Below are 22,565 nucleotides of genomic sequence, written 5' to 3' on the forward strand. Positions count from 1 at the left end.
TTAATATCCTGTTCTGACTTCCATGGGCAGCCAGGTCCTCATGTGGTACATGGAAATACATGCAGGCGAAGCACTTATACACATTAGATAAGTTCTTTAAAAAAAAAAAAAAAAGAGTTACACTAGCTCTCTGTGTTTTCCTGAGGAGAAAGAAGGCTTTAAATACAAATATGTTTTGCTGACCAAATGTCCACTTGCACTTTCACAGTATTTATAAAGAGTTTCTTTGAGGCTTACATAGTGCATAATTATTTCGTAATATATTTTAATGAATATTTGAAATATACATTTGTGTTCCAACTACACATATATACGTAATACAAGGGACCACTTAAGTATCTTTGCTTAACTTGGCACACGATTCAAATATTATATCAGCCTTTAATATCCATAATTCAGTGTGTATTTATTTTAATGCACACACAAGTTCAGGTGGCCATCACTCCCAACTTGAGAATACGTTTTTTGACTCCCACACCCATAAGCTCCACAACCAGGGTCCGACATTGTCATCTGGCTGCTTTGTGCAACTAGTCTGCTTTCTGTCTGCATGAATTTGCCTGTCCTCGATGTTCCAGATGCACAGACTCACACAACATGTGCCCTCTTGTGATTGACTTCTTCCTAATGACAAGTGTGTTTGAGAATGTGCCATGTTCATTTCTAGGGCTGAGCCATATTATAACATTGTATTGTGGGTGTGGGGCACATTTGCTTTATCCATTCGTCTACTAAAGGATATTTCAGTGTTTCCTTCTTTAGGGCGTGATGCACACTGGGTATAAACCAGTAAATGGAATTGTGGGGGACAAAGAACTCTCTGGAAAACTGCCAGGCTGCTTTCCAAAATGGCTGTACCATTCCCAGCCACGTTCCCCCCATATGTTTAAGGTTTCTCCTTCTCTTTACTTTCCATTTCCATTCTAACCACACTTTTCTTGCAGCAGAACTACAGTTCATGTTCATTTGCTTATGCAATCATCTAAAGCAATCTCATGCAGAAGTATCTTAAATTCACATCTACGAATAACAACGGTAGCACTGGTATAAAGTAGGGCTACCGAGCAGCTGCCACAGGGTGCTCACTAACTACTCAGGACCTTAGGAAAGGGAACGTTTACTGCCTTTAAATTGATGCTAGCTCCAATTTAGCACAGATTGGTAGATGTAGACGTCCTTCCACCTTAGCCTAACGCATAGATGTTAATGCAAGGAACAGTCTTGTCATGTGGCACAGTCAAGATTACAGTGGTAAAACCACAGCTGTGTACCCAGTCTGTGAGTGCTTCTAAAGGCTTCAAACTACAGCCTCGGGAATGGCTAAGAGTTGATGGCATCATCACTTACATCCATGTTTCGATATACTTAAAATGCTTTATGCTACACAGCATGGAGCCATGGTTGTGATGAGGCGCTATGGAGAGGTGGTTCTGGGCTATACCCCAACGCTCATTTTTGCAGTACTGTCCCTCAACTCTGAACTTGACCTAATTTGTTTATAACCTGACTAATTTCATTCCATTTATCCTGAGTACAGGATGAGGCAGCTGATTGAAGTAATGTGGCAAGATTGTTTACTGTAATGCAGGCATCAAGGAAGGCCCTCAGTAAGTGATTGTCACCCAATGAAAAGCTTCATTTCTTGCTCACAGACAATCATTGCACTGAGCACAGGGTCCCCAATAGAGGAGTTAGAGAACGGACTGAAGGAGTTGAAGGAATTTGAACCCCATAGGAAGAACAACAATATCAACAAACCAGACCACCCAGAGCTCCCAGGGACTAAGCCATCAACCAAGGAGTACACATGGCTCCAGCTGCATATGTAGCAGAGGATGGCCTTGTCAGGCATCAATGGGAGGAGGGGCCCTTGGTCCTATGAAGGCTTGATAGATGCCCCAGTGTAGAGAAATTGAGGGCAGGGAGGTGGGAGTGGGTGGGCAGGTGGAGGAATACCCTCATAGAAGCAGGGGGAGGGAGGATGTGTTGGGGGGGGGCGGGAAAGGGGATAACATTTGAAATATAAATAAAGAAAATATCTAATAAAAGAAAGGTTCATTTCTCTTGAGTTCTCTAAGTGAAAGCAAAACTGAAAGGAGTGACCTCTGAGGTCTAGCTCGCTGAGGGAGGGCTGGTCTTCCGCTCAGTGCTGGTTGATCCCTAGTACTGACAAAAAGTCTTGTAAAACAAAACGAAACAAAACAAAACAAAACAAAACAAAACAGAGCAGAACAGAACAAGTGAATATGAAATTACTGACCTTCATCAGAGAGTTGTCTGCTAGCTTTTATCCTATAGTAAATTTTATTAGACATAACATGGTTCATGGATAATAGGCTTCTGTGTAGACTTTAGAGACAGATCCGGTTGAGTACAAAAGAAAATACTTCAAGTTTATCTAGACCCTTGCTTTTGGTAACATCTGGTTCACTGATGCAGTTTACAGGGCGTCAAAGGATTCCAAATGCTTAGAGTCGGCAGGTGACTTCATTGTTACAGAAGCAGGGTAAACCTATAACTTCACCAAAATACTTAGTACTTACTATTTCTTAATATTTTACTGTTTATTATTTTTTTATTTTTTATTTTTTTGGTCTTTTTGAGACAGGGTTTCTCTGTATAGCCCTGGCTGTCCTGGAAGTCACTTTGTAGACCAGGCTGGCCTCGAACTCAGAAATCCACCTGCCTCTGTCTCCCGAGTGCTGGGATGAAAGGCATGCGCCACCATGCCTGGCTTAGTGTTAATTCTTTAATACCATATTTTTAATACAGAACTCAGATTGAGAATTAATAATTATATTAGTAGTTAATATGTTTATGCATCATCTTATATATTTATAATATATATTTATATAGATCTATATAGAAATATATAAATCACATATTGGGCATAATATTTATATGCTTATACAATAAATTTATATATTATGTAATTATGAATAAGGCTACATTGTACTAATAATTAAATAATTAAATTTGAAAAACAGCTCATTTTTTTCTGGTGGACAAATGAAGCAAAATAATTACAGTACCATAATGTTTAATTTCCTATACAATTTTCAGGGCTCTAGTAGAAATATCTGAAATACATACCCCTGAAATAAATTTTACTCTTCCTGGGAAGGAATTTTAGCAACAGATTGTAATTGTTTTTCTGTGAAATCTTACATGTATGCTTATTTAGAAAACTATTAACTCTCCTAGTATGAGATTTTAAGGTGAAACCCACCCCCAATGACTAAGTTTTATAGTTATTAGTTATTCCAAGCCTTTTAGCTACTTAAAAAATCTGTAGTATGTTCTCAGCTTTTCTGTGCTAACATTGAACTATATGATTTTTAAATATCATTCATTGTTAGATTTCTGTGGTTTTTGATTATTCTGTATTTGAATCAAAGGAAGAAAAAAGGGAAGAACACTGAAAAGAATAATTCCTACTTTTGTGCTCAGCATACCTGGAACAATAGCCCCAAATGATAAATGTTTCCCGAGTTGAGCACAAATAGCTCTAAATAAATTAAAGTAACACGAATGATTTAAATAAACAGAAGGTGAGAATTTTAAATTATATAGTTTAACTGGACAACAATGATAAACATTCAACAACACTTTTAACTCTAAGCTATGCGAAGTGTACAATTGAAGAGTTGTATTCCACTCCTGTGCCTCTCTGGCCAAAACAAAGGCAGAGCAAATCATCAACACTCACTGTCAGTCATAGAAATATGCACAGGTTGAACCAGCCACGTCACTGTGATTTCTCATACACAGCACACTCACGATTTGAGTTTTGAATGCATAACAGCATTCCTAATTCTCTTGTGGTTTTTAGCAAAACAACAGCTACTGAACGAAAAGACGTATTTACTACTATGAAAATTATGTCATTCAACTTTTTGTATCTAAAACTTAATAAAGCAAGGAAATTAACCTCAGTCTACTGAGCCCTCTTCACTGCTTCAGAAATTTCCTTAAAAAAAAAAAGAGCTGTTAATGGACAGTTATTAATCCATCAAAAAGGGGGACTAGGCAGCATACCCAGGACTAGTAACAAAATGGACAGATGGTTCATAGTGTATGATGGGCAGATTTGCCAATAGAATAGAAATCTGTCAGCCAGTCATTCAGTACTGGGGTAAAGCTCACTGGGCGTGCGAATGCTTAGCAAGCCTGAGGCCACAGATTCAACACCAGCACTACCCACCCTAGGAAGTTTATTGCAATTAACACAGTCCTTATAAGTGCATTCTTTCTCTCGTTTTGTTTGGGTTTTATTTCCCAAGACTCAGGGTTATAGATGGGTAGAATTTATACACATTTTGATTTATGATCATAGGAGGACTGAATCTCTCTCAGACCGTTAGATGTACTATATGGACATGTGGTTTTGAGTAGTAGGAAGATCTGTTAACACTCTTCTCCAGAGAGGTTTCTTCCAAGTAAGAATGGTGAGAGAAGGGACATTTGAAGGACTGCAGGGTAGGAGAAGGGTCTGAAGCGCAGATGTTCCTCTGAGGGTTGCTTAGCTAAAGCAGCATGAAGGGAAGGTTGCCAGTCTACCCTTCTTCCCTCCTCTCTACATTTCCTCTATGTTCTCCAAAGTCCCATTTCTCAGTTTCCCACCCTGAGGGACTGCTAGTGCGTTGTTAGAATTGATTAGCAAGGGAACTCAACAAACACACGTAATTCTGGCTTTGGGGGCTGTGGCAGCAGCAGGCAGACAGAAACTCACCAAGGCATACATGAGGGAGGAATGGGCTATAGATTAGTTGAGGAATGAAAGCAAGAACAGAGCATCATAAGCTTATCCTCAGAGGCCGGGAAGAAGAGAAAATACACCAAGAGTTGACAGGATGATTCAGGAGATACCCAAGTGGAAGATGCTTCCAGTGAGCCAGAGCTGATCCAGCAGGGGGTGAAGGGCATCAGCCTCCTGATTAAGGAGTGCAGTGACATTGCACAGGACATTCAGTCTCTTGGAAATTCCAGAATAGGTTCTATTTGAGCAAAGCCCCCACATCCTCCCACTCACCATCCTACAGAAGGATACTGCCTAATGTACATTTGAGTGGAAACGTTCTGTCTTCAATCCTACAGATGTTCCAGCTTCTCTATTCTGTCCCGGAAGAGACGGGGCGAGGGGAAATGATTTGAACTCAATTTATACAGAACAACTCTGTATTCTTGTACGACGGCTCAGATTTTTAAAGATCTGGTTCTTATTATTAACATTGCTAAAGCATTAGAAGACACCAACTGGGGAAGTGCTGGGGAGATTTCACAATTTCTCAGGAATTCATGTTTCCCAATTTACAACTTGAGCCAGAGGCGAGCACTTTTGTTTGGGTCTCTGTGTGTGAAAGTTTGGTAACCGCCAAGTGCTGACTCCTTCCTGAATAGTGTTATTTTGCTTACTACACAACATAAAAAACCCGCTCTCATAAAACCTACTGCTTTCACCCCAGTGAAAGGAAGAATATATTTTGCATTTAATCAATGCAATAAAGAGATCCAGCCTCTACGAAGAAATACTTCAATCATAGTGATTAAGTCTCAAGTCTGTTTAATGACTTACAGATTTCATACTTGGACTTCAATTCTATGTTGGTTTTCCTGCCAAACTAGTAGTGATCTTACATTCTGTTGCTAGAGAGTAGTAAAAAGTAGTAAAAAAAAATTAATCACAGGAGTCATTTATGTGATCATCTAGGATCATTTACCTATATATTTTAAAAGAGGTCATACTGTTACCTTCTTTTATATAATAAAACCGTATGTGATCATTTCAGAATTTACTTGGGAAAAAAAAAAACCACTTGCATTCAGAATACTAGAAATAAATGCTCCAATTAGATTTTCTGAGTTTATGTTTGTGTTTTAGTAAATGTTAAGCAAAAGTGGAAGTCATGGGATGATACTATAAAATTGTAAGTATAAATTTAATTCCCCAGACCTCTAGATGCATATACTTAAGGTAAACTGACTTAAGCAAATTCATTTAAAAACTAAAATACAGACTACTCCTGATTATTTGTTTCTTAACTAGGTTGGAGTTGACATTTTTGCCTAGGCAAAACTACATTTCATAAGACAAAATTTCCTAATGATTTCTGTGTATTGTAAAATATCATGGTTAGTTCACTCTGAGGTTAAAGGTCAGTCTCATAAGCCTACCCATTTCTTGGAAAACTTCTGCCACTACATATATATTCAAGAATTGTTTCATTCATATAGTATATCAAATATCTAAAGGGTAAAACATAGGCTTTTCTATACACCTTTATTTTCATCAAGAATACGTTTCCCAGAGACCATTTTTTTCACGGTTCTATGTGTTATAGCTTAAGTACAAAACTGAAATAATCCTACTTACTATATTCATTTGTAAAACTTAAACAAAATAAATAAATGATAAATCCAAGGCTTCTGAAAGGCCAGAAAAGAAACAGTGCTTCTGGTATCCCATGGCATTCTAATTGTGCTAAACACAGCTGCCAACAATATTTCTCGTATTTAACATTTTCGGCTAACAGGTTTCTGAATCTTCCTGTACGTCAGACAGCATTCTGCTGCCTCCATTGTGAGTCTTAGTTGAAAGAAAATAAATTCACAGAGCCAAATTGCTGCTATGGTCTAAAACTCAGGCCAACTGAGGAATGGTAGCACCGTGTATCAACAAATAGAGCGACTAAAGTGTGTGATGTTGCCTAGCCTCAGTGTGAGCTGTACTGGTGCTCCAACCTTACAGTCCCAATCCTAGATGCTCGTTACACACCTCAGAGCAGTCCTCTGATCCAGAGGGAACACTGTGACTGTCTGCTTAATCCCAGGTGACACACAGGATGACCCAGAGAGACTATGTATAATGTAGTGTCTATTGAACCTGGTTGACACTCGGAGAAATCTCTGGATCAAAGGAATTAATTTTTCATTTTCAGCTGATTTTCTCTCACCACAATCAATATGCCAACTTTCAAGTATATAACCTTGTGTTTAGGTACTTCTGCGTTGTTATGAGGGATGATGATCAAAGATTTTGGGGAGAACAATGTGCTTTTCCATGCTTATCTTACTCTTAATGCAATTTTAGTTAATGGAGTTAGCTAGCATAATAACAATAAAGACCTTAAGAAGGCCCTGAGGCGCGAATGAACAATCTTAGGACACATACGTACATGTAGCATGATGAGAAGACCTGACTAGAACCAGAGCACTATATTTTTATGTATAAGAAGACAATATGACATCTAATCATTCCTTGGAGCCATTTATTCTTCCCTAAGACATCTGAAGTCTTTGAATATTCTCAACATGCTGTCAGATCTGAATACTACAAGAAGTGGCGTTAATCCAGAATCTACAATAGACAAAACAGTAAGACGGAACTCATGGAATAAGTCAACCTTATCTCCACACCAGTTTCTCTAAATGAAAATACCCTTAAATGAGTGTAACCCAAAGAGCCTGAGAAATGGACACAATTTAAGAACAGAAACAACTGTTTTTGTTTGATATAAAAAAGTTTCTTACCTCTGTGGAATATAGAACATATGTTGGGGAGGCGGTTTATAAAGGACTCCTTCATACACAGGCCACAGCCCACTTAAGATTCTGAAGAGAGAGCTTTTCCCACAACCATTGGGACCAGTTATCAAGAGATGCATCCCTTCTTCCACCTAAGGTCAGAAATAAAATTATACGCTGCGATAGTTAATGAATTATTTCATCTGGTAGCATTTAAAATGATTTAAAAACATTCAATCATACGATAATCTTGGATAGGAAGGAAAACAAATAAAATATATCAGAATTGGAACTTCAAGTTTAACGTTGGCTATTCTCTGAAGCTAAAAGTAGCATAAAGTAATTTCAAAAAATGAACCTTTTTAGAAAAAATACTGACTCTACAACACTTCAACTGAGATCTTTTAAATCTACACACATATAGAGAAATTAACTACACATGAAAGAAAATCTAATCATAAGGTTTAAATTAAAATTAGATTTTATTTTACTTATATTACTATGTAATAAAACTTATATAAAATCCAATGCAACTGAAAGTTGAATATACTAAAAAGCACATTTATCCAAGGACCCAGCTGGGTTCTTAATTTTTATATTAGTGTTTGAAATGCTATAAAATCACAAAAGCACATAATAAGAGCAAAAATATTATTCTAAGTCTGGTTCATTCACAAATGTTAAAAAATATGCTTATGAAACCAAGACAGAGGAAAGTGAGGGAATTGTAGTGTAGCATAAACCTAGGGTTGAGCCTAAACACATATAGTCAAGTCTCCATATTCAGGACTCCACTTCAGAGGAGTTGGCCAACTGAAGATTGAAAATATGTGAAGAAAAGAAAGGCTGCATCTGTATCAAATATGTATAGAATCTTTTTCTGTATAAAATTGCCCAAGTGAATATTATCAGATCTAGGTGTTGTGGAACCCATCTCTTACGGAAATTTAGGGATAATGTATACACATAAAACTGTCACCCTCTCTATATAAGTGGAGATCATATTCATACATTATTCATTCATAAAACAAATTTACTTATTAATCACTCATCAGAATCTCTCCTTTATCATTTGTCTTAGCTATCTATTAAATTTAAACAGTTAGACTTCATGACTTTGCATTCTGTTTGTTAGGGTGGAGAGATTGCCTTCCTATCATACTTACAGGGAACCACAAGAGCCAGGGGCAGGAACTCGGCTTACAAATTTGATTTGTTTTAAAATCAGTGATCCAAGAATTAAGATAAGATGAGACGACAAGAGATAGAAATCTACAGGATGTCTGTCTATGCATTTATCTTTCCATTGGATGGAGGATGTCTATGCATATATCTTTCTATTGAATGGAGGATTTCTATGCATATGTCTTTCCATTAAATGGATATACACCTCCAAGTTTCCAGTGTATGGAAGAAACAATGCCAAAAGTCAAAGATAAAGGTGGATTGCTAGTATTCTAGAATGTCCTGGGAGAAGCTGCAAAGGATTCTTCTTCTCTTCCACTAGACGTCTTGACAGCAATGATTAATTTGATAGACACCTGAGTACTATACAAAAGAGTTTAGAAGATACATGCCACAGTGAGCAGTACACTCATAAAATATTTTTAAAGTATCGATTCCTATCAGGAGTTTTTACAAATTTAAGACTTTAAAATTGATAACTGAAGACTTTTCCATATTAGTATTTTCCCAGCATAACGTCTCAGTAAATTCTGATAATATTTTCTTAACACAACCTCAGTATAGACTGAGTGGGAGGCAAAAGAAAATCTCACACTTTGGATTTTTTTCCCCCGTAAGTTATAAATTTAATTTTGAAGACCAACAAAAGGATGAATATCGTTTCCTTAAAAAGTGTGTATTTCCCAATCGACACTGAAAAAACACAGCTTTTTAAAAATCCTACTTGAAGGAAATTAAAATTAAAATACATGTTCTGAAGACAAAATTAATGGCAAACAGTGTGTTATAACAATGTTCATCTTCATGGTATGTTAAAAGTCTATAAGTGTCTCCCACGTGATTATTGCTTATTTTATAAAAGAGACTTAGCTCTGAGTTTTTCTTCAGTGTATGATGGTTCTAGTGAGCCATGGTTAGAAGATGGCAACGTTGAAGCTTTGTCATCTATTTATTTAAAAACTAAAGCAATGAGAACCAGTATCATGTTACCTAAACTGAGCAAAACAACAACAAAACTAGAGTTTTGTTTTTCAGGGTGAGGACTGAACTCAAGCTATGCACACCAGGTAAGCACTTTATCTCCTTAGCTACATCCCCGATAAATTGCTAAATACTATTAATAGTATTTTCAACAAGTAGCTAACAGGCACTCATATCATATTCTAATAATAAAACTATTCTACGGGTTTATAATCAAATAATAAATTCTGAGTGAACAATTCCTCTTCAATTTATTATGCACAGGATTTCCCTGTGTTCAACGCATTCCAGCCTCTCTTCTCAACTTCCAGTAAGCCTGTTCGATCGCAAATATATCTCAAATAAGTGAGCCTAGGCTAAGATCTACTCCAAAATCATTAGTATTGTGATGCTCATAATTTGCATGGGGCCTGATCATGCCTTTGATTAAATATACCTCGAATGACTTCATTATAGCTCACACAGTTTCAATCTAAAATGTCTTCCATGGGATCGCGTGTTGGTCACTAAGTCTCCAATTTCTGGTACATTTTGGAAGGTGGTGGAAACATGAGTCCTACTTGGAAGAAGTAGGCATGTGTGCTTGGGCCATATGTTGGCCTAACACAGATTCTCTTTCTTTCTGCATTTGCTGCCCAGCTTGCAGTAAGGACACTCCTTTCAAATTGTTCCTGGCAGATGTTCAGCTATGCCTCACTCCCAAAGCCTTGAGATAGCTTAATCCCAATTAAGTCTGAACCCAGGAGCCAACTCAATACTTCCTTTTAAGTTGTCTGTGTATTGATACAATGACATAAGTAATACTAAGTTACTCATGTCATTACTACTACTACTACTTCTACTACTTCTAACTACTTCTACTACTAAGTAACTAACAGCATGTTAGCCATTTTATACTTAGAATAATGTATATGTTTACATCTCAAGAAGCTTTAAAACCAGGGCCTTGGGTTTACAAAGTGTCTTTGCACTCTTGTTTTATAATTAAGATACGGGATATTAAATACATTATTTTCAACAGAATCAAAAACTAGAGTTGAATCCATGAATCTTCTGATCATGTAAAGTCAAAATTAAAGTTAGAAAACATGTATAAGTAAAACTAAATTTGATAATGACCTCTGGGGAATGATATTTCAGAAAGCATGTAAAAGTATATAGTACTAGATATTTCTTATCAACCAGTATAAAAAGTTAAAATTCACTCCCAGATAACAAGTTCCTGTGCCCCAGATCTTTGTTGAATGTCTCTCAGTGTGCTGGAATTTGATTTTCAATCTGACACCAAAGCAGGGGAGATCATGGTTCGCTTTTTACTCTGCTTTCTGAGGGAGTTACTGCTTCTGCAGCTGAGCCACTGTGCATACCTTTCAGATTTCCCCTTTCCACACGCTCCTCTCCGAGCATTTAACATAAGGTACATGAATTCTGAGTTGATTTCTATTAGTGTGAGGCCAACAATCAGAAGATTCTTGAATATCATCTTACTTTGAAGTTTAGCCTGGAAGCCACCACTTCGCCCGCTGGTGTAATTATGGGAACATTTTCGCAAATGATTCCATGATCCACATCAATAACTGTTCCTATAATCAAGGAACAGCTTAAGTTACAAAGGCTATCTCATTATTTCTTCTAATTAACTGGAAGAATAATACAACAGAATGGGCAAACTCTATTATAAAAATAATTCACACCGTAAGTCATAGAAAAAAAATATACATGAAGTCAATTGAATATCTACCTATATAATTTAATCTATTTAGAAAATCTTTCAGATAAAATAATTTTATAATCAAATAACAATATCTTTATCCTAGTAGACATAATCTATATCTGATATAATTTAGTCACACTGTTTAGAGTTATTCTGTTCCCTTACTTCCTACAAGAGAAAAATATACACTGTCCAAGAAAGGAATCAAGAAGCGATATACTTCAGCACACGATAAACACTTAGAAACACAGAGTAATGAGAAGCAATATAGCACTAACACTAATTCTATTTATGAGTTCAAAATTTAAAAGCGGACAGTTCACTTAGCCATGAGTGCTGTCTGCAAACCCATTGCAAACAGTTTCCTGTGAATGTTTCCTGTTTCTTTAGGGCTCCACTATTCATCATTGCAACACCAATTACAACACACTAAACACAGATACTGCTGTTTAAATAGAACTAAATACTAGTTTCTTGTCACGACTAAAAGCTCTTTCCTAAAGAAGAAACCTTTAGTTCTTTTCATAAAATGACAACAACCTGCAACGAACATGTCAAAGATAACTAACAAAACAAACAAACATAAAACAAAACAAACCCAAAGCCTGAAGTTAATTACCTTTGATGGCCAGGGTGTCGCTGAGGGGTAGTTCCAGGTTGCCTCCACGCTTGCTATGGTTTTCAGGTTCCTGAGTGACAGTTCTCTTATAAATGCCTCTCTTCACTTCATCGAAGACCCAGAACATATTGTATACTCTAGCAGTATAACCTGCTAGTTCAGTGATCTAAACATCAACATATAAAGAATAAGTTAATAGAGCCATGATAGACGAGTTTTAAAAATACGTGTACTATGTAAACTTCCTGATTTGTTGCTAAAGATTCCACTTTGTTGTATATGACAAATCAAAAACAGAAACAAAACCAATATATCAGATGACTGAAGAGCCTTACTGGGACAATAAAGGAAGACATTGGTACAAGTGTCATTGGAGTTATAAAACAAAAACATTTATTTACTTTAGTGTTCAAAGGGAAATGAGAAGTGTTTGTATATTAATGAGTCATGAGGGCCTTTCAGTCACCTTTTTGATTTGGCCTGCTTTATATTTGTTTTTGTTGGTTAATTTCTTTGCTTTGAGTAGAGAGTCTCATTGTGTAGTTCGGTCTGGCCACATGTTTGCAGAGATCTGCCTGCCCTGCCTCCAAGTCCTAGGATTGAAAGCATGCATTGCTACCACCACCGCACCTCCTTTCCCTATTTAAAATAGACCATCAGGCTGTGTATCTGTCTTCAAGGTGGGACATTTGTCTAGCATCCATGAAGCCCTGGATTCATGCCTCCGTGGATATGCATAATTATTCAAAAAAAACTTGAAACAGATCAATGACACTAGCTCTAATTCTATTTATTAGTTACACTTTCAAAAGCAAACAATTCATTCAGCTATATGTGTTGTCCCCAAATATAACCTGAAGCATTTTTTTCCTAAAAACATAAGCAGCATCAATGAGCCTGTGTGTTTAAGGCACATGTGGATATGAATACCGTAAATAGCAGAAAAAAAATACTTGCTTTTTCTTATTTAAAAATTAATGTCTTCAACCCAAATATTGCCAAAGTTCCTGTTTGGGCAGAAGACTATATGTGCTAGAGGGCACAGGTTGCGAAAGCAAGCCCGGTGAGAGGCGCTTGGATCTTCTCAGCATTAGCCCCACATTCTAGCTTCTTTCCAAGCCTAATGTGATCTAAATGCTCAAGGAAAACTATAAATACATGATTTTTTTTTTAGCTAAGATTAAGAGATGCTTTACTTCACAAAGCTTCACAGAAAGATGCTTTGCTCTGGTCCCGCCAGCTGTCCATCTGGGTCAAGCTCCTGCTGTTTCTCGATTATTCCAGAACAGCTTGCTTTGGGAGAAAGGGGGGAGACCTTGAAAGGTGACTTGTCTTATCCATATCATTTGCCTCAGCAAAAGAACTGGAAACCTGACACCGTTAAGTATGCATGTCCTTACCGTCATATGTAGATTAACCCACAGATGCCAGCAGATGGCCACAGAGCTCTTTGTGCATAAAGCTTAAACTATAATGAATAGGTGTTAGTGTCACAGGCCGTGGACAGAAGGGAAAGCTATAATTTGACCATTTATTGCTGTATTTTGATGTTATAGCTATCTAAAGGACGACTTCTAGATGTTATCAGAAAGAAAGTCTTGAGCTCTTAAGTAGGGGCAAAAAGAGGGATGGTTTAACAAAATACAGATATAAAAGAAACTTGGGTGTCTTAGGATTTCCACTGATGTGGTAAAACACCATAACCAAAGGCAACCTGAGGCAGAGAGGGTTTATTTTTTCTTACAGCTCAAAGGTCACACTCTGTCACTGAGGGAAGTCAGGGCAGAAAGTCAAGGCAGGAAGTGAAGTGGAGGCCATGAAGGACTGATGTTCACAGCCTTGTTCCCATGGCATGCTCAGTGTACTTTCTTAGACAACTCAGGACCTGCTCAGGAGTAGCAGGTGGCACTAGCCACGTACAGTGGCCTAGGCCTTCCACATCAAGTATTAGCCAGTCTGATACTCCACACAGACTTGCCTACAGGCCAGTCTTATTGGAGGTATTGTTTAAATTAAGTTTCCCTGTTTCCAGTTATGGCCAGCTTTGTGTCAGGTTGACATAAGCCAAGCAGCACATTGGGCAAACATAAATACTGGCATAGAAAAACAAAAAACAAAAAACAAAGATTACTGAGAGATTCAAAAGGAGCAGGAAGCAATGGGTAAGTAGACTAGGGTAGACATGGGAATGTCTATAAAAGCTAAGAGCATAAGACAGAGTGCTTTGGGACACCAGGGGTTTGTGGTAGAATGTCAAATCCTGAATGAAGAGGAAACTCTGTTCCCCTGGAGCGAGTAGAGAAGACAATGATTTCTTTGCCTGGCTTAGCAGACGGCTTCTAAGAGTGCGCCTTCTTAGATTCAAAGCATACAAAGTTAGGAGATGTAAAGTCATTTTTATCACTGGAGATAATGTAGGATCGTTACGTGGCAGTCCTTCTGTGACGTAACATGTTGAGAAGTGAGGTTGGGTGATGTTTTTGTTCTTTAATTTTAATAATAATTTAAAATAATAATAATTTTAATGATAATTTCAATATTAAAATGAATTACATGGAAAAAGTTGTCTCCGAAACTAGGTCTTCAGATGATTAAAATTACTGTTTGAATTTTTAAAAGATGAGTACTTTCAATAAGTGGTACTGAACCATGGGTTTCTGGTGAAAATTAAAATCCAGTTCAATAGATCAGTTCTGTAAGAAACTCAGAAGCCTTGAAACAGTATCACATTCTGTACTTTAGTTAATTTGAGAGATAAATTTACAATGGTACTCTAGCAATTCATTTGGTTTTATTATCTACCAAATTAATTAATAGAATTTTAGAAATATCTGAATTGCCCAGTCGTTTTGATCTTAACCTAGTGGTAGCTACAGGTATTTTTTTCAATATTCTTTAAACAATACTTATTAGCCACATACCTAAGTATTAGAATGGATGGTGGAAATAGAAAGATGAGTATCACAGCCCCTCTCAGAGAGCTCGGGTCGGATTCAGGGGAAAGAACCATGTTGTAGTGACGTGAGAGAGACAGAGAAGCCCATCCAGATGTTTCAAAGATGGGGAGAAGAAGCAGAATCATGTGACTTGGTGAGACTTCATCAATGGAGGATGAACAGAGTTTGCAAGATAGAAAGCTGGGATTATTAACTAACACCCATCGAGGGTTGAAATGCATTGACCTAAATATCCCACATTATGAACTTTCAACACCCTACCAAGTCATTGCTGTCACGACTCCAATTTACAAGAACGGGACCAGGGACACAGATAAGCAAGAAGTTTGAGGAGACCATGGGATTTGTAAAGGATGGAATCTGAATGTAGATGAAGCAGGGGCCCTCGAGGCCACACAAGAGCAATTGTTTTCCTCTTCATTTAAAAGAAAGAAAAGTCATCCTTGTAAGCAGGAATAAGAAAGAAACACCTCACTTCGGAGTTGCTTCCCTTGACATCGGTTATACACTTGGCAGTTTTGAGGAGGCGGGGTGGGGTGGGGGGGAGAAACCTGCTTCTAAAATTGCTGTGCATATTTCATAATTTACACTTTGCTTTATTTTCAGATGTATTCATATTTTAAGCAAATCTGCCAGAAATTAGAATACCTCTTTGTATGAAGACATAATCCTTTCAATTGCATCAGCTCCAGAGGCCAATAAGTTCCGGGCAGTGGTAAAGGCCTCTGTCCGATCGCTAACCATAGCCTGCTTTGGACCATCCTCCAGAGCTATGAGAAAAATCACAAAACTGTTCAGTTTTTTTCCCCCCAAGTACCTGTCTTATTTAATATCAATTAAATGATGACTAAACTAATAACATTTTATAACTATCAGCAATTTCCTAGATCTATACTTAATTATTATATTATTAAATATAATAAATACCACATGTGCATTGGCTTTTATTAGAACTTTCCTTTGACAGTGTATTTTTAGAACAATAGTTAGCACGAATAAATCTATCAGGTTATTCCCTTCCAGCTTCCTTTCCACTTTTCCCGTATCCACCCTCCCACTAACTATTACAACTGTGTAACAACCTCAGTGTGACAGTGTGACAGTCTCAGAGAAAGTCCTCACTTGAGTGGGCTGCAACAATGACCCAGTAATGTGCCCTCTGTGTGGGTGTGAGGACCCAAGTGTGGACTTCCTGTACTCCTACTGTTTAAAAGAACTCTGGGCATAGTGCTCACTTTAGCACTGGAGGAATAGGAGGGTCTCTGGAGCAAACTCGCTGGCCAGCAAAAATCAATGAGTCTCGGGGTTTAAAAGAAGAAAGGTGGGGGAAGAGGTTGCTGTTGAGATAGCTCAGCGGGTAAAGTCACTTGCTACCAAGCCTAATTCCTGAGTTTGAGCCCCAGAACCTACATGGGATGAGACAACCAACTCCCAAAAGCTGTCCTCTTACCTCCACATGCATGATGTGGTATATAATTGCCTGCATTCAAAAATACACAGTGACACACACAGTAATAAATGTATGTATACACATATGATATTTTTAAATGATAAAACCTATTGTTTTAAAAATTAAAAGTAAATAAACTAATAGTGGAGAGTTATCTCTCAAGAGACCCCCGACATTGACTTCTCGTCTTCGTACACACGCACCAATGTGCACACATGCACTCAGATGCACATATGCACAGGCTCGTTCAAACACATATATACACCATATGCCCACACACTTACAGCAACCTATTAACAAGAGTAAAAAAATATATGGCATGGTTTCTTTAACATATCTGGCCCTCATAATTTTGATATTTTTCTCCTTTCCCACACATTCATCTTTCTTTAGCTCTTAAAGCCCTTCTCTGTCAGTCCCTTGGAATTTACACATTTGATTCTTCTCACTCCTTAGTCCAAACTGACATAGCCTTGTGATCCTCAGCTTCGCCCTCCTGGGTACCAGGGTTACAGGTGTAGCACGTGCTTGGCACTACTTTCAAAATACATTTAGAAACTATGCAGGGGCCTAGCAAACACAGGAGTGGATGCTCACAGTCAGCTATTGGATGTATCACAGGGCTCCCAATGGAGAAGCTAGAGAAAGTACCCAAGGAGCTAAAGGGATCTGCAACCCTATAGTTGGAACAACATGATGAACTAACCAGTACCCCGGAGCTCTTGTCTCTAGCTGCATATGTATCGAAAGATGGCCTAGTCGGCCATCACTGGAAAGAGAGGCCCATTGGACTTGCAAACTTTATATGCCCCAATATAGGGGAATGCCAGGGCCAAAAGAATGGGAATGGGAGGGTAGGGAAGTGGGGGGCGGTATGGGGAACTTTTGGGATAGCATTGGAAATGTAATTGAGGAAAATATGTAATAAAAAAAAATAGAAGGTTGTCACAAAAAAAATAAATCTTTAAAACACAACTGAAAAAAAAATACATTTAAACGCAAAGTGAGATGCACTTAACAAAAAGAGAAGGCCTACGGGATTCTCAACCAGCTACCAAAATAGTGAGTTCCGCCTGAGCTCAAACTAAGAAAAGGCTTGGGTTTTCACCATCTGGCTAACCTGAATGCTGGATTTTCTGAATGTGGGTTAAAAAGGGCTTACCTTTCACTGGTAACCTCTGTCAAGAAAGAAGCAATTACACAGAGGGATAAAGGTTGATATGAAATTATAGCTCCCACGTTGCTTTGGCAGATTAATGCCTTCTGGGTTTTCTCCATGCTTTGGGCAACAAAATAAGTATCTTGCCACAGTGTGTAATTTTTAAACTGCCCTGTTCTTTTATAGGCATTATGGAAGAAGGCGCCAGTAACGTTAGTCCTGCAGGTAGCTGTCAACTGCCTGACCTCTCGATAAGGCCAGATCGCTTAGTGTCACATATGAATCCGTGACCTAAACTGCTCACCTATTCATTTCTCAGCATGACTTGACTCTCTGGTGAAGAACAACGTCACCACTAACACGTTTCCCTCTGCAATCTGTCTTTCTCTTAGTACAGAGAAAGGGATACATAGCCTTAAAGTGATAAACAGAAGAATAATCAAATACGTGTATGTTTCCCTTTCAGTGATTGGCTCATCAGTTCCTCCTGTCAATGTACAGAGCTAGTTTCAATATGGTGACTGTGGTCCAGGAGGAAAGGCAGCAGGATGCCAGGAGTTGCATAGTGTCTCCCATCCCTGCGCCTCCTGTGTGAAGTTCGACAATCCAGGACCTCTAGATTAGAGCCACTGAGGCCCTCTTCTGAAGAGAAAACCAGCATGCTTCTAGAAGCAATTTTTGTTTTAAATATAAGTAGTCTATCCTAACATTCATTTGACATTGTAAAGGAGTGGCCCAGTACAATCTGCAACAGAGCTGCTTATCTTTTTCTCCCATGGATAAAAATCATACAGATTCTTTCTCCAAACCCAGTGATTCTCAACCTTCTTAAGGTTGGGACCCTGGAACACAGTTCTTCATGTTGTGGTGACCCTCAAGCAGAAAATTATTTTCGTTGCTACTACTGTCATTTTGATGCTGTTATGAATTGTAATGTAAATATTGGATTTGCAGGGTGTTGGATAGGTGACCCCTGTGAAAGGTCATTCAGGTCCCAAAGGGGTCGTGTGGAGAACCACTGGCCTAAACAGTTCCTACTTCTGACTTCCTAGTTCCTCGCCCCTTTCAACAACAGTAATGATACCAGCCAATGGCCGTTAACCACTCCATAGGAGCAGGCGCCATACTGAGCTTAGCACTGATCTTTAGGACAATCCTGCTAACATTCCCTATTTTCGATAGGAGGGATTTGTACCCCAGAAAATAAGAATGACCTTCTCAGGGTCACTTGTAAGCAGAACTGCTCTCTTCCCAGAGCCCATAGGCTGGGAATATAATAAACACTGACACGAGCCGACACTTGACTTTCTACTACTCACAAAGCGCTATTTCGAAGCATACCTGTACATTATAACTTCACAGCAGCTCTGAATGATACGTACCACTATCCACACAGTTAAGTAAACTAAGGCCTATACATTTACATAGTCCCCTCAAAGCTTGGTGAACTAGTCCATCAGGACAAGGTTTCCCCTCCTCTCTTTCTATCCCCACCCCAAACCCATTTCTCCCTCGATATTATTTATCCTCTTTTTCTCTTTGCTACTCTGTTTCATACTTTGAAAATTTTATTATATATTTTTAACTATGTATGTATGTATGTATGTATGTGGGGGCAGGCAGGTCTGTGCGTGTGAGGAGAGATGCTGCCCAAGCAGACCAGAAAAGGAACCCTGCAGCTAGGGATACAACCACCTGTGAGCTACTCAGCAGAGGTGTTGGGAACTAACCCCCAGTGCCCTGTAAGCAGCGAGTGCTCTTAACCACTGGGCAGTGTCTCAGCCATTGATTGACTCACTAACCCCCTTTAGACCCCTTTCCTCCCCACCCCCTACCACTTTCTTATGCCTTGAAATATAGTATCATGCAATTATTTTATCTGTAACACAAGAGGCAACTAAGTGATTAAGTTTAAATTATGTATATTTTCTGAGACAGGGCCTTTTCTACATAACTCTAGTAGTCCTGGAACTCGCTTTGTAGATTCAGGGTGTTCCAGAAATCTACCTGACTCTCCCTCCAGAGTGCTGGGATTAAAGGCTTGCACCACCAGACCTGGCCTTAAATTAAAATTTAAGACTAGATTAGAGAATATGACCTATAATTCCTAGGTCTGAAACCTGAAACTGATCTCAGTATATGAAAAAAAAAGAATCATTTTCACTGAGTGAAATGGGATTGTCACTTGGGGAGGTCACCAGGAGTCAGATATATTTAGTAGCCTGAGCACATGTTCACTCACAGCAACTTTCAGTTCTACAGACTTTGAAACATTCTCAAGTATCCTTCCGCAGATGGGTCCTTTTGTCTTCCGAGGGGCGCTTCAGTTGCCCACATCTGCAAGATGTTGTTTGGAACGAGCTTTTGCACTATACTTTGTCTCACTTCCAATTGAATCATCAGATGTTCTCCCCCGCCCCTCGCCCCCCAAGCTGGTATTATCAGTGTTTGTAGGATTTATTTTTAGACACCTCATTACCTCTTGGTAAGTGAGCTAGTTAGTTTCATGGTGTACATGTTTACTTCTTACTAACCTCTGTGGGGTTAATTTGTCACCATTAATAGCTACATTTTTTTTTCTATTCTGTGTGGATTACACCAGGGGTTTCTAATAAGACCAGACACTGCCAACGACATTGTAGTATAATCTTGTGGGCATTGTATCTAATGTAGATTATATATGGAACCTTTTGATGAATGTTATTAGTTTAAGAAATAGCTTTTTAATTTATATTTTGTCAAATTTCCTAGCAAATCTTAAGGGTGTGCATTTTTCAGTAGTTTCTTCTCCTTTTTGTTTTTGTTTTTTTTTTTTCTGTAAAAATTCCTTTGGAAAAGTAGTTCTTTCTTTTCAAAAGGATTTTGTCATGAATACTATTACTAAGAGTATCTTTTACAATAGAAATTTCAAATGATTTCTTGGTAAATGTGAACACATAAATCCAGATAAAACACAATTTCCACAGTTCCTATTTGGCAGTTTACTTGTGGAGTATATTCGGTATGTGGTTAGTGCCCTCCGCAAAGAAACACTGACAGGTCATAGTTCCCCTAAATGAACATATTTAGCTTAATAATGACTCAAATAGACTTTTTAAAAATAAAAATGAACTAAACCACTGAAGCAACTTTAAAAATTTACATTTTCATGTGTTCTTATTATTACCTTAAGCAATAGGCATTAAGATTTAACTGGAAACAACTATAAAAGACTCCAAATTCTCCTACATTATTCTAAGTGTTGTCTTCCTTCAGTTTTCTAACAACAGCTACCACACGTCAGGCACAACAGCTCTGTCCTTCATAAGCATCTCTGTGCTAAGTCTCAAAAACCTCTCTGAGGTGGCCTTTCCTGTTTTACTTTTCCAGAAGAGGGACCCAAGGCTTGGGAGAGGCCGACGTGACGAAGAGAGCCTCGGTAGGAATCACTGGGGCCAAGTGTGAAATCAAACTCCGTTACTCTCCAAAGTCTGCTTTTGGCTCACTCCTAAATTTTTGATCAAGTAGTTTCTAAAGAGGGAGTATATTTAATTTTTTGAGAACAGAAAATTCATCAGCTACAGCTATTCTTTCTTATCTGTGGGAGATGGGGAGACTGGTTGAGGGACCCTGAAGAGTCTGAGATCTACCTATGCCAAGTTGCTTAGAGAAATCACTGGAGTGATTACAGGGTTTATATCATCCCGTGTTCTTTAAGTATCTCCAGGTTATCTGCACTACTTCATGTGTTGCAAAGGCTATGGGAACAGTCGCTACAGTGAGCTCTGTAGAGAATAAAAGGTATGTGTTGATCATGGACAGATTTTTCTCTGTTTTTGCTTTAGACTCCGTTTTCTGCTCTGTGCTTGGCTGAATTCTCGAATATGAACCTATGAAAGCTGAACTCTAACTGTAACCCCTTCATTCCTGCCAGTAAAGACTCATACAGAGTCTTCATACAGAGAGAGCACCACGACATTGTCTCTCTTCCTTACCTTTCTTAGTTATACCCAAGGGGGGGGGGGATGTTGGTAAAAACTGTAGAGACAGGGATAGGATCGAATTAGGTAACTGCATCTTGCTAAGTCCCATCCCCTAAACACCACCAAATCATGTAATGGGGAGATGCCTATATTACTACAAATAGAGGAGAACCCATTCCAGCATGATTACATGCACCCTGAAATAGCATTTCTGCTTATCTAAAATAGCCAATCAGCTTTCAAATCACAAATCAGGATAGATTCGGTTTATATTAAGCATATAAGGAAACTTATATGCTTAATTCTCTGGGATGTTAAGAACAAACCATGAGGTATGCCTATGTCATAGTCTTTCTGAAAATACGGATTTGATTTGTGGTTAAATGTAAACTGAAAAGTCATTGAGCAGTATAATTGAAATTGCTCCAGGTAGACTTCTAGAGATACCATGTCACAGACCTTCTTGGTAAGGTCCCTTGAGCTACCTGTTGCTTCTTTCATACTGGTGGTCTGATTATTGAATGTTAAAACCTGTCACCGTTTCTGAGTACAAGTAGCAACAGAGACTGGCTGTCTACACAGTAACACACGGGACATGCAATGGCATCTTCAAGAGAAACAATGTTAAGCATCTATTTAAGATTAAGCATGAATGTTATTACCACCATCTGCAAAGCCCGTTGCAGTGATAATGGGTATAGCCACCATAATTAGTCCACAGCTGCTCCACACATACTTCATCAAGAATTGTTCTATCATGATGTACCATAAACGTTTGGATAAAATCAGGTTCATCTGGTAAGCTAAAGCCTTGTAACATTTCTGCAGCTGCTTCATTTCTACCTAAAAAGGGAAAAAAAGATAAGAATAAATCCAGCATGAGCTATGGAAATAAACAGTGGCATTGCATAAGATTCTCTTCCATGATGTAGATATATTATTTTGCTGTTTTTAGTATAGCCATTGTTGATACGTTTCTACAACTAATAAATGTAAATAGATACTAGAATTAGT

At 38.3% G+C, this 22,565-nt stretch overlaps 1 protein-coding gene across 1 annotated transcript in view; it reads right to left on the reverse strand.

Moving 5' to 3' along the window:
- Abcd2 (ATP binding cassette subfamily D member 2) overlaps positions 1-22,565 on the reverse strand; it is a 46,116-nt gene that overhangs the window by 20,673 nt on the left and 2,878 nt on the right. The window contains exons 2-6 of the mRNA XM_021183973.2: positions 22,214-22,394; positions 15,629-15,750; positions 12,024-12,189; positions 11,179-11,273; positions 7,531-7,676 (exon numbers count right to left, since the gene is read on the reverse strand). Coding sequence (XP_021039632.1) covers positions 7,531-7,676; positions 11,179-11,273; positions 12,024-12,189; positions 15,629-15,750; positions 22,214-22,394 — 710 coding nt within the window. The remainder of the gene's footprint in view (positions 1-7,530; positions 7,677-11,178; positions 11,274-12,023; positions 12,190-15,628; positions 15,751-22,213; positions 22,395-22,565) is intronic.

This window comes from Mus caroli, chromosome 15 (assembly GCF_900094665.2).
Source record: "Mus caroli chromosome 15, CAROLI_EIJ_v1.1, whole genome shotgun sequence".
Classification (NCBI taxonomy): domain Eukaryota; kingdom Metazoa; phylum Chordata; class Mammalia; order Rodentia; family Muridae; genus Mus; species Mus caroli.